The 13,758-nt window shown below is 39.3% G+C and overlaps 1 protein-coding gene across 2 annotated transcripts in view; it reads right to left on the bottom strand.

The window, feature by feature from the left end:
• Positions 1-13,758, bottom strand: part of iars1 (isoleucyl-tRNA synthetase 1) — a 174,257-nt gene that overhangs the window by 132,462 nt on the left and 28,037 nt on the right. For both annotated transcript variants that reach the window (XM_055648264.1, XM_055648265.1), the window contains 2 exons: positions 12,946-13,093; positions 5,562-5,649 (listed from right to left, as the gene is read on the bottom strand). In XM_055648264.1, the coding sequence (XP_055504239.1) occupies positions 5,562-5,649; positions 12,946-13,093 (236 nt within the window). The remainder of the gene's footprint in view (positions 1-5,561; positions 5,650-12,945; positions 13,094-13,758) is intronic.

Raw genomic sequence — 13,758 nt, forward strand, 5'->3', positions numbered from 1 at the left:
AATTATTTGAATGAAATGACCGCCATATAAGGAATAGTTGTGAACCTGTGACTTTCAGGAAGTGAAGTGTGACTTTCAAATAGGAAGGCGATAAATGCCCAATCAATCTATTAGCTCCTGTTTTTGTGGTATTCATTGCTGCAGTAAGGATGGATGGCAACATCGTTTAATCATAGGATCTTTGATATCATTCTGAAACATCACAAGCAAACTATACTTGGTTGCATCTTCATGTGAAGTACTAAAGCAGCATATTATTGATTTCATCCCACCAGAGACATCATCCATTCCCACCATCCAGGACCTCCCAAAAATCTTTCAGGTCTAGCAGCAATTTACACATGCTTCTTTCAATTCAGTATACAGCTTACAATTCTCTGCATTGCAGAAAACACAGCACTGATTGAGTGACTGATTTAAAGAATATCTCATTTAGCCTGCAAGAATGACTCCAACCCTTCCTTTCTCTCTGACACCAATTCTCCACTCTTACCTTCTGATCTTTAGCTTCCCTCCTTGTTCAAACAAAGCTCAATGCAAATTGAAGAATACTTCATCCTCCAAAAATAATATTTTGAACTTATAAATGAATTTAATGATTTAAAATAATCAGCCATTTCAGCATTGTATCTCACATTTCTCAAATTCATTTTTCTTCTCTTTATGCAAATTTGATATTTCATTTAGCTACAATTAAAATATAGACATTATTTCAAACGATTTAATTATTATTTCAAACCTCTTTCACAAAGCTTCCCCACCACTTGTCAGTCATCGCTTTCCCCTCAACTAACATTCCCTTTTGTTCTCTACACCTCTCCAGTTTCTCTACAATTTAGCCTTCTTTTGGAATCTAGCTTTGTCCAGTTGTGATGAAAGATCACAAACCTGAAAACGTAATTAATTTCTCTTCAGATATTGCCTGATGTGCTTTGTGCTCTCGGTCCTGGTTCTATTTTAAAATTCTACATTCAAAATGAACTATCCATGAAATATTGCACCTCTTCAATTTTTACTTAGAACCACTTTTACTCCCAAAAAAGAGCTACCATAACCGTGAAGAATAAGCATAGTACAGTACATTAAATTTGGCTTTTTTGTCAAAGCTTCAGAAAGTTAGATGAAACATTTTTGTTTTGTAAATCATAAGCATTAAAATATTCACTTGGATGGTTTCAGTGTGCTTTGAAGTCAAGCAATCTCCTGACTCCTGAGCTCTCTTACCATTTTGCATCAATGATTTATAGCAATGTGCATCTAAATAACTTCCACACTATAGTATTAACATTAATGCAATGGCAATCTAATTGTCAAAAAAACAAATCACACTGATGATGCAAAATTATGCATTACTGATTTAGATGGATCATACATATGGAAATGTTAGTTATTTGAAGAAAGCATGCAAACATTTCAACACAATTCTCTGGGTTCTTTAAGCAATCCAAATCTGACAATGCAAATTAATTTTTTTTGCAAAATGCATCAGGCCATTTATAGTTAGTAATAATTTTAATTGCTTTCCAGACTGTTCATTATTAAATATATATTTAGTGCAAGTCACAATAGCAGAAGTTTAAATCTTCACAGCATCTATCCATTTCAACTGACTATTTTTAAAGCCATCAGAGCACTGTTGATGACCCAGTGAGGAGGAATTAGTCTCTATTCAAATATGTGAATAAATTATACAAATTATGTTTCAGTATTATTATTGTCTCAACCCCTTGCTTTGAATGAATCAAGAAGGGACAATAAGAATTGAAATTCTTAAGAGGAAACCGGAAATCCTGGAGAAATCCACACAGGTCACGGGAAGATCGTACAAACTCCGTACTGACAATCACCTGTAGTCAGGATCGAACCCGGGTCTCCGGCGCTGTACGACAGCAACTCTACAATTGCGCCACTGTGCCATCCTAGGTGGAATGAACTCAGGAAATAGCAGACAGTGATCTAATTTGCCTGAGAGTTATAGACTGTTGAAAATCTAGATTTGTTCATTGAACCTTTTACGGCTATCAACGTACTGAAGTTGTTTTACTTTACCCGGATCAATATTTATGCCAACACATCATAATCCTATTCATACTTGATCATATTTATGCCTTCCGCAAAGACCGCTCCCTCCATAACTCCCTTGTCAATTCTTCCCTTCCCTCTCGGTCCACCCACTCCCCGGGCACTTTCCCTTGCGGCCGCAGCAGATGCAACACTTGTCCCTTTACCTCCCCCCTCAACTCCTTTCAGGGACCCAAGCAATCGTTCCAGGTGCGACAGAGGTTTACCTGCATCTCTTCCAACCTCATCTATTGCGTCCCGCTGCTCTAGATGTCAGCAGATCTATATCGGTGAGACCAAGCGGAGGTTGGGCGATCGTTTCGCCGAACACCTCCGCTCGGTCCGCAATAACCTAGCTGACCTCCCGGTGGCTCAGCACTTCAACTCCCCCTCCCACTCCGCCTCTGACCTCTCTGTCCTGGGTCTCCTCCATGGCCACAGCGAGCAGCACCGGAAATTGGAGGAACAGCACCTCATATTCCGTTTGGGGAGTCTGCACCCCGGGGGCATGAACATCGACTTCTCCCAATTCTGTTAGTCCTTGCTGTCTCCTCCCCTTCCTCAGCTCCCCTGCTGTCTCCTCCCACCCTCCAGCCTTCCGGCTACTCCTCCTTTTCCCTTTCTTGTCCCCACCCACCCCCACCCCTGATCAGTCTGAAGAAGGGTTTCGGCCCGAAACGTTGCCTATTTCCTTCGCTCCATAGATGCTGCTGCACCCGCTGAGTTTCTCCAGCTTTTCTGTGTAACCTCATATTTATTTATAACTGTCTGGACAGATTTACAGCAGTTGCATAGCTTCAATAATCTGGTTCATTCAAGATCATAGCTGATGGCTTGATAGAATTTGCACATTCTCCCTGTGACACATGGGTTTCGTTTGGTGCTCCAGTTTCCTCCCATCATATAAAGATATGCTACAAGGTTGACTAGTAACTGTAAAGTACCCTTCTCTACAGGTACTTGGCAAAATAAATAAAAAGAGAAATGAACGGCATGTGGGAAAGAATAGGTTACAAGGAAGTAAATAAGTGAAAGCGACCAATGGATTTTGTCAAAGGACCAATAAATCTCCTACGAGTTCTTTTAAAAATCTGATAAAAAATACAGTACAATTGTGCATGAGATGGTTAAACTCCTCAGAAATAACATCCGGTTTCACAATGACACCCCTGTGCCATGACTTCTTAGTTGGGAGACATCAATTTTTGACAAAACTCAAGGGTCTTGGAACCTAGAGCTGACCTCAAATTTTGAGTGTGGTTGCGACAGATTGAATGCAATAGATTGGGAATTGGATAGTAAATAACATATAGTCCAACGACGCAGAGGCTCGACCAACCCCGACCCGGGGTCTGATCGCCGGCGCAGGGGAGCTGACATCCCCCAGATGCGGAGGGCCCAAACACTGCCGGCTACAGGAGTCAAGATCGTCCCGTCAACGGAGGGCTTAAGGCCCCCGAGAGCAAAGAAGGGAAGAGATTTGAACTTTTTTTCGCCTTCCATCACAGTGAGGAATGTGGAGCAGTCACTGTGGTGGATGTTTATGTTAAAATGTATTTTGTGTGTTCCGTTGCTTTTTATTTGTATGACTGACTTGGCAAATGAAATTCCTCGTATGTTGCAAAACATACTTGGCTAATAAAGTATTCTTGTGATTATGACTGTGATAGTTTCATTTTAGTATAAAAATACAGCACGGAAACAGGCACTTCAGCCCAACAAGTCCACGCCATTGATCGCCCGTTCACACTAATTCTCAATGGTCCCACCTTCTCATCAACTTTCCACACGCTCGAGACAATTTTACAGAAGCTAATTAAACTACATCTTTGGGATGTTGGAGGAAACCCACAACCACAGGGACAACATACAAACTCCAAACAATCCTGATCGTAGCTCATGTCTGCACCCAAAGTCATGATCATGTGCTCTCTGGCGCTGTGCGGCAGCAGCTCTATCAGCGGCATCACTGTGCCGCTCTTTGCTTTAAACATTGATAGCAGGTAAGAAAACTATTAAATAGATATAAAAGCAAAGGGAAAACTGGCAGAGGAGGGAAGAAATGAGGAAGTGACCTAGAAAAATGAAAGTAAAAATCATAGAACACAACATATCAGCCATTGACCAGCACAAAACTGTATTGCAGCTTTCAAAGAGCATGTGCTTAACTGTACAAATCCATGTTTAAATTACTAATGCAAACAGGTTAATATTAACCCCATCCTTAAAATATTCCTAATCTTTCCTTTAAATAGTATACCTATAAAGTTAAATCTATGAACTCTAGTTCCTGCTCAGTCATAAGTGGGAATAATTTTTCACTATCAAACCTTCAATCAATTTGAAACCCTCTCTAAGCAACATCTCACAATCGTCTTCAATCCAAGAACAGTGATATTAACTTTTCCCAATTATTTGACGTAACTATAACCACTCAATCATGGTAATTTTCTTTCCAGGTTTTTGCTATAGCTTTTTCATATCAATTATTGACAAATGATCTCTCCTCCACTGTTATTTGCATGTTGGAGAAGGACACTAACTTTTCCCTAATTAATTCAATGTTTACATTGATAAAAGATTTTAGGTTTCAAAATAAAATTGTCTTTTAAAAAAAAACACTGCTTCCCATTTTAACTTTTCAATATACTGGTTATGAAGCAAACCATAAACCTGCTTTTATCATTTTAGTTTTAACGAGTTCACGTCAGATTTAGTTTGTTGTCATATACACCAGTGTGCAATGAAATTCCTTGTTTACGTGAAGCTCATAGAGTAAGTAAAAGTAAGTAAAAGTAAGAGTAAACTTTATTGTCAATTCAAATAATGCAACATGTAGTTACACAGAGGATTGAAATTGCCTTCCCCCATACTCCAAATGTGCAAGTAATATTTATAACACAGACAGACTATATACCAATAAAGATAGACAATGGACATATACATTATATAAAATATTCATGTGATATATATAGTTATGCAGATTCAATATCTTTGCATGCTCTCCCGTCTCTCTGCAATCAAACATGCTCAGATTGAAACTGAACTCCTCTTCCTTGAATACCTGAACCAGGTATTTAATTGTTCTTGCTCTGGTGCATTAGACAGTTAAACACCCTTGACCCTTCAGTACAACATCATTGCCAGAAGTAGAATAAACTTTACGGCGAGTGAAAGAGAAGGGAAAAAGAACCTTTCTGAGAAGGGTCCTTGGCTAAAACATGATGTTATTTCAATTTCCACAGATGCTGCCTGACTTGCTGAGTGTTTGCAGCATTTTGTTTTTGTAGACAAGAGTAGGAAACAAATATTGAAGTCCATCTGCATTGTCATGAACAACTGACTGGTAAATAGTTACTTTTGTAATATTCAATTTGTTATTTTACAAAAAAAAATACAGCAGTGAATCATTCAATTTCTGAACGTGTTTTAAGGAATAGAACAAGTGTTTCAAACAGTCAATACACCATCACATGATAAGCATGAGATCCTACACTAACCTTTCGAGGATGTTATATTCAGTGTCAGATTTAAAGAGTGCTACCAGTCTGGCTTCCATTATTATGTAAATGTTTCCAGAAGAGATCTCTGTTATAAAAAAAATGACATGGCATCAGTTTAGTTTGACAACCCTACAAGAAATAAATTGCTACCTTGCTTATTTAATTTTAAAGACAGGATCTCAGCATCAATCAGAAGGCAGAATATGTTTTTATGCAACAGAGTCTCAGATCAGAAAACTATTTGTCACTATCTTTTGTTTTTTGCTGGGATGTTAAAATCGCTAGTTTGCCTACCTTTTAATACCCAAACCACACATCTTTCATGATAGATGTCTCTGTGATGAAGTTATTCTTACTGTGCTCTTAAGCAAGGAATTCCAGAATTTAGACTGAGATGCAGTGAAATATGATCAATTTCCATGTGAAAAGCCAGCAAGAAAATTTGGAGATCATCATCGCTTGTCACTATTTATCTAAGTGGCACAAGCTGCAGATTGGGGGGGTACTGTTAAAGAAACATTGATAAGTTGCTGAAGTGCACTTTACAGCTATAACAGTGCCTCAAGCGACTGAGGGAAGTGGATTCTCAGGGTGGTAATTGGGATGACAATTGAATAGGTTGCTTTGTGCTGGATTCTGCATTTATTCTTTCAAATCAAATGATAAGTATTCCATTGCAATCCTTGTTTATGGGCAAACATTTGGGGGAGTCAGTAGGCAAATCACTTAGCTCAGAATACATGGCCCCTTACTCACTCCGATAGCATTTTATGCATTTTCTTGCGAGTACAAAGTTCATAAATTTTAATAAATTACAGATAAAGAGCGTATTTTAAGCCAAATTTTCTTTCAATTTACACCATGCAAAATATTGTTCTTAACTGACTACAGTTCCACTATTCTGTGTTGTGCTGACAAAAATAAATATAAACGCAAGGTTATTTGGTCGCTTGAACTTGCTCTGATTCAAGACCATGGATGATCTTTCGGATCATGTCACATTTCTGCATTAACACCATATCTCAAAATAATAAATGTTTTGTGCACAACTTCTGAAAAATCCCAATTAAAATATGATTTTACAGACATTTGCTCGGTTACTTTATCATCATCAAATTTAGTTGAAAAACACAGCAAAGGTAACCAGTTTAGCACAGCAAGGATACCACATGAAATGATTCTTAACTACTCAAAAGTGTGTTGCTTTACACTGGCTGATATGAAAACACACAAATGGAAACCTGGAATCTGAGAATGTTGTGATCTTTATTTTTGCTTACCATGGTTAGCCATAGGACTACAAAAGAGATAAAAAGCTTTCATTCAAAACCAACTCCAACTGCAGTTCTTGGGACATCATTAAAAATCAGCTTCTGGAGGCATGAAGTTCACCTCCATAAGATCAAATGAGCAATATAATCAGTTGAAAACTAACAAGATCTATATTACAGTATTCCAGTTGGGTACATCATGACTGTGGAGATTTCAACACATTTTTATCCACGCCTAGCCAGCTATCAGCTACTGTACAATAACTGAATGAGTTTGAACCCCAGCGGTATGAACATTGACTTCTCTAATTTCAGGTAGTCCCTGCTTTCTCCTCCCCTTCTCAGCTCTCCCTCAGTCCACTGTCTCCGCCTCTTCCTTTCTTCTTCCTGCCCCCCCACCCTCACATCAGTCTGAAGAAGGGTCTCGAATCGAAACGTTGCCTATTTCCTTCGCTCCATAGATGCTGCCTCACCCGCTGAGATTCTCCATCATTTTTGTCTACCCTAATGTTGTAATAATTAGTGGGAAAACACTAAACTTCAAGCAACTTATATCCCTTCTTTTACCATTTCATAAATCAGCTCTTTTTTTTACTGTAGAGTGCTTGAATGCTGGGAGACTTTTGACATTATACCCAGGTATCTGTGCTCCTAGTACCATATCTCACAACACATGGCCAAATCCATTTAACACCGCAATCAGGAATAGTTATGAGAGGGGTAAACAGACCATGTAGCAGGTGAAATATCTAGTCCACCAACAACATCACCCACTGTCATCTCTGATATGATGCTATTCCCAGCACGCAGGGCTGACTCGCCCGCGGGCAAGCTCGGGTCGGGTCGGGTCGGGCCGAGGATAATTTGTTTCGGACACTCAAGCTTGGGTCGGAGCCTCAATGTCGAGACGGGCCAAGGTCGAGGTTGGGCCGAGGTGCATGAGCCACACTGCTGAGAACAAAAGGGTCCCTGCGTGGGGGGTGGGGGGAGGCGCTGAGAACTAAGCGGGACCCAGTGGGGGGGCGAAGAAGGGATGAGTACTTTTTGTAACTTTGTCGGTGCCTTTGTGGCGACTCTTTTGTGTGCTTTGTGTGCAAAAACAAAGAATTGTGCTGCATCTAGCTAGGTACAAGTGACAATAAATTATCATCACCATCATCATCCCACCACATCATTAGCTCACACACTTCTGAAACCTTATTCATTCCTTTGTAAGAACTTGGTATTTCACAGTCATGCTTCTACCCTTGCACCAAAGCCAAAATAACTAAACCACCCTTGAATATCGACTAAACAAATTGAATCGAAGGATCTATGAACCATGCCTGCTACTTCTTAGCTTAGAATTTTTCGAAAGAAAAATATAGACATTCTGTGCAACTGAAATGTCAGCAACCTTTGACACAGATAAATTGTTCTATTCATCCAACTTCATACGGCTTGCCATTAGCATCTACCTTCGCTAGGCATTCACAGCCAGACATGCATTAATTACAAAATCTCCCATTTTTGCATGCTAATCTCAAGGATCTATCCGTAGCACCCTCCTATATCTAATTTATACACTGTCCTTCCACTGTACTAGCCCACAACAAGTTGGCAGTTTCCACACGCTCACCAACTGTACCAATTCTGCCTCACCACTACTTCTCTTGGCCCCTCTACCATTTCAGAAGTATTAGTGAGCTTCACTGACTTACAGGATTCAACAAGCAGAAACTTGCCAAGTGAAATATTGCAAATGACCATAATCACAATTTGGAATGCTGAAACAAATACTTTTCTGAGCCAACAACACTATACCTTTTCCAAGCAAATGGCTGAAGTCGAAAAAGACAAGCTTACAACTGGAGAGAGGACATATTGGACAGGATGGTTTTATTCACACTGGATCGCAAGAGGTTGAAACTTTCTAGAGGTTTAAAAAATTGTAAGGGGCATAGATAGTGAGAATCTATTTCCCAGGGAAGGGGAATCTCGAACTTGAGGGCATCGATCAAGGGTGAGAGGGTAGAAATTTACAGGAGATTTGAGGGGTCGGCTTTTCACACAGAGGGTGAATATCTGGAACCAGCTACCAGAGGAGGTGGTGGGTGCAGATACAACTACAACATTTAAAAAGTACTTGGGCAATGGCTTGGACAGAAAAAAAATCTAGTGGGAATAGGCCGATTGGAGGAAAATGGGATTGGTATAAATAGGCATCATAGTTGGCATAGACAAGGTGATCTGAAAGGGGCTTTTGTTATGTAGGAAAAGTTCAACCTTGATATTATTAATTACTTCAGCTCATCTGCGACTAAAATCCTCAATTATATCTATGTTACACACAGACTTATTATTTCCAATGCATTGCTGGCCGCTTTCAACCCTACAAACCTACCCAAAACTTTTGTGTCTTAACTCTTACTAAATGCCAATCCACACATTAACATGTGCTCGCTGACCTCCATATTGACTGATGCTTCTTAAAACCTCTCTCTTCAGCCAGGCTTCTGGATATGTGGCCCAGTAGCTCCTCATGATAGGCTGACAAATTTCATTTGATAAGGATCCTTTGAAGCTTGTTCAGTATTTTCCAACATTAAAAACATACAAATACTGTTTTTTGCTGTTAACATGCATCGAATATTCCACAGCTGTCCTGGTGGGTCTCTAATGTTGCATCCTTGATCCATGAAAAGCATTATCCCAACACTTACTACTCCATTCACTGCACTCACTGATCATTATGGGTTCCCTGCCTAGCAATGGTCTCATCCATAATAGTCCCTGCATCTCCTCTAATCATCAAAACATCCACAGAACCTAAATTCCAACCCTGTCCATCCCGATTTCATCTTTGCAGGTGTCTTCAGCTTTCCACAGCCTCTGAAATAACTCACTGAACCAGGCAATACAATGATGCAGTCAGTAGAGCTACCTAAATACTGACCACGGGTTCCCTCCATGCTCTGGTTTCCTCCCACATAACAAATATGTGTAGGTTGATAGGTTAATTGCCCCCTGCAAATTGATTCTGGTTTAATTTGTGTGTGTGTGTGTGTGTGTGTGTGTGTGTGTGTGTGTGTGTGTGTGTGTGTGTGTGTGTGTGTGTGTGTGTGTGTGTGTGTGTGTGTGTGTGTGTGTGTGTGTGTGTGTGTGTGTGTGTGTGTGTGTGTGTGTGTGTGTGTGTGTTTGTGTGTGTGAAATTGATTAGAATGCAGGATATAAATAATATGATTGATATAGAATTGATGCAAATGGGTTGTTAATGGTAGGCTGTGACTTGATCGGCCAAAGGCCTATTTCAATGCTTTATCTCTCTATGACACTCTCTGTTCCACCCTTTTCTTAAAAATCTAACTCTTTAACCATCTTCTGTCTTCTTTTGTGATTCAATTACATTTCTTTCATAAAAACCTCCCATGAAGTACCTTACACTTCCTTATAAACGCGTACTTTTGTTGTTGAGTGAAGAGGATGGGGAACAACACTGTTCTATCTGGGTCAAAGACATCAAAAATTGTTACTGGTTGGTGAGCAAAACATAAGTCACAGAAATAATTCTACAATTAAATATAGGCATAGCTAAGCTGATAAGCTACTAACGTATGTGTCATACGATTCAACGTCTGAAAAAAAAAAGTACCTGCAATACAGGCTACTTGTCGGACTTTGTTACCATGGCAACGTAGGTGTTGAAGGACAGTGAAGGACAAAACAAAATCAGAGGCTGCATAGACTTCCAAAATAAAGGGACTGTGCAGCGAACAAGGGCATTTTCTTCTGATCAATTTCATTTATTTTCTCCCCTGAAAGCATTAACTTCTTGCTTAGGTGCATATTCATCAGCATCTGCTAGCCTCTATACATTGCTCAAATGTCCATTATTAATATGTGAGTCTTAACACAAAGGATTTGGAGGCTTTTGAATTATAGATGCATTGCAGGCAAACTCAATCCCAAAAGTGCTGACACATATACCAGTACACCCTAATGACTGTCTTTAAAAAATGAAAACAGTAAATGCTGGTAACACCGGTAAAATACATTTGAACAGGTACATGGATAGGAAAGATTTAGACGAATACAGGTCAAACATGAGCAAATGGGATTAGTGTAAATGGGCCTGTTTCCATGCTGTATAATTCTCTGACTAAACAGATCAGACAGCATCAGCAGAAAGAGAAAGGGAATTAATATTTCAACTCCAAGACCCTTTGTTAGAACCCGAAATGATAACTCTGTTTCTCTTTTCAAAGATGCTACCTTATTTACTATTTCATGCTCCCAGCAACAGCAGATTTTCTTTTTGTTTGAGTGACTCTTGTCAAATTTACTCAAAAGCAACTGACTCAGTGCAAACAATTCTTAACTGAGTCTTCCTGGACTGTTTTCAGCAGCTAAGAGATCAGAGAACCCTGTGGGGAGGCACTTGGGGTGCCATGTTTTGCAGAGAGTAGGAGGTTAGTAATTAATCCCACTCTTGTCAATCACATGAACAACAAGATGAAAATAATATATACATTTTTCATATGTAGTGTTCAGATAGGCTCCAACAGTAAACTTATATATTGCTACAATATGATCACCGCTAATAAAATGCACATTTCAACTGTGGCAAGGCATTACAGTGACAAGCATACACTGTACCACTCCGTAGCACCACAGAATAGGAACAGAACATCAATCGAGCTTCTTTTAATTTGACAATGCACTGCCTCTGAAAAACTACTTGAAACCAAAATCTACTTGAAAGCAAACCATACTTGAAAGCAAGTGTGAGAGGTATCACTTTCAGATGAAAAGGTTCATCTATTCTATTTATCTATTCTATTTATCTCCAGCAAACGAAGGCTACTAATTTACAGAAGATGCCAGAACTACAACCTCATTACCCAAACTGAACCCAAAGTCATGTGACCACATGGGATCATATTATCAGTTGGGTAAAATAATAATTCTACGTCCTCTGCCTCAATTAAGGTTGATTTTTTTTAATTACTCCCTGATTGCGATTTAAGCATCAATGTAAAAGGCAGCATTTATTGTCTATCCCTCATTATCCATGAAGTGAATGGCTTCTGAAGCCATTCAAGTGTCATCTGTATTTTGTGGGTCTGAAGCCACATTTCAGCCAGATCAGAATAGGACAGCAGATTTCCTCCCGTCTGAAATGTTCGTAATAATCTTAAGTTTCCAGACTACTGAGTGAATTGAAATACCATATCCCAGTTGTCTGGATTACTGTCTTACTAACATAACCACCATAATATTGATCATGGTCAGATCAGGATCTGGAAAGAGCCAATTCAAAAAATGTAAGTGGAATAATCTTTTTGTGTAAAATATTCCCAGTGTACATAATGAAACCATGGTTACCATTTTTCTGAGACAATTTATTTACCAGAAAAGGCATATTTTCTAATTTTATATATTGATTTGCCTTCTCTACCCCCGACGTGTAGGAAAGTGGGATAACATAGAACTAGTGTGAACTGGTGATTATTGATTGGTGTGGGATCGGTGGGCCAAAGGGTCTGTTTCCATGCTATGTCTCTCAACTAAACTAAACCCGTTTCTCATTATTTGGTAATGCCTTCCCGCTTGGCTGCATTGCCCATCTATATTTAACTTCTCCTGCTCTCCACTAAATGACAGACTTCCATTTTATTCTCTCCTCCCCACTTTGTTTACACCTTAAAATTTGTGTCACTGTTAATTTTTCTTAGATTTGATGAAAAAATGTCAATCCAAAGATTAACCATTCCTATCTCTGCCAATTAGCACAGAACCTAAGGCAATCTTAATGAGAACCACACTTGTGACCATGGACTTAGAACAAACTATTTGATTAATTTGTGGAAATGATGGATGGCATCTGGGGCTCAGGAGGAAACGACTTACATTTCTGGAACCGGAATATTAACTTTATCTACTCTTACAAATGCCTTGGGCACCTTTCCAGTACACATGTCCACACTTCCTCTTAATAACCAGCTATTGTCTCATTAGTAAACAACATCACAAAAGATTTGTTAACATTAACTGGATTATACAGTGGAATGCAAAGTTGTTTTTATCTTCCAAGCTTTAGAAACGTATGCACATAAGTTCAGAACAAGTACCTTTGATTTTCACATATTGATATTCAGGGCTGACGCAAACAGCAAGGTTGCTGGGCAAGGTCCATGGTGTTGTTGTCCAAGCTACCAATGAAATATTTTCATCCTCCTCCAGTGGAAAAGTCACAATCACAGAAGGATCTTGAACATCCTACAAGCATTAAATCAAATTATACATCTTTCCACAGTCGAAGAATTAACATTAAAGTGCAAATTATTTGCACATTTCGATTGACATATAGGAAGAGATCATATCCCAAACTATATTTTTAACAATTACCATGCCTTTTGAATCATTATTAAAAAATGAACAATGCTCTTAATGGCTATTGATTTCAAGATGTTTCAGGACAAGAGTAATAAAGAAAGCAAATGGTATGCTTGCTTTCATTGGGGCACTGAGTATAAGAGTCAGGAAGCAATGTGTAATTTAGTTTTGAGATTCAACTTGGAAATAGGCCCTTCGGTCCACCGAGTCCACACCAATCATTGATCACCCATTCACACTAGTTCTATGTTAACCCACTTTTGCATCCACTCTAAACACTGCTGTGAAGAGGTTCACGTGTTGTATAAACACTCAGTTTAATATATAAACAATGCAGCTTAACAATTAGTACAAAAGGGCAAGGTGTGTGTGTTAACGTGTTGACTGTGAAGTGAAGACGAGCTCCGTCGTCCGCTGCACATACCCTCAGCTGTTCACTTAGGTCGGCTTTGATTGGTCGGCTCAGATTACGCCAGCTCCACACGAGTGTTCGAGCTTGGCGAATGACGGTTCGAGACCAAAGTGTCTCACCCGCTGGCGGGCTATTT

Source organism: Leucoraja erinacea, chromosome 16 (genome assembly GCF_028641065.1).
Source record: "Leucoraja erinacea ecotype New England chromosome 16, Leri_hhj_1, whole genome shotgun sequence".
In the NCBI taxonomy this organism is placed as follows: Eukaryota; Metazoa; Chordata; class Chondrichthyes; order Rajiformes; family Rajidae; genus Leucoraja; species Leucoraja erinaceus.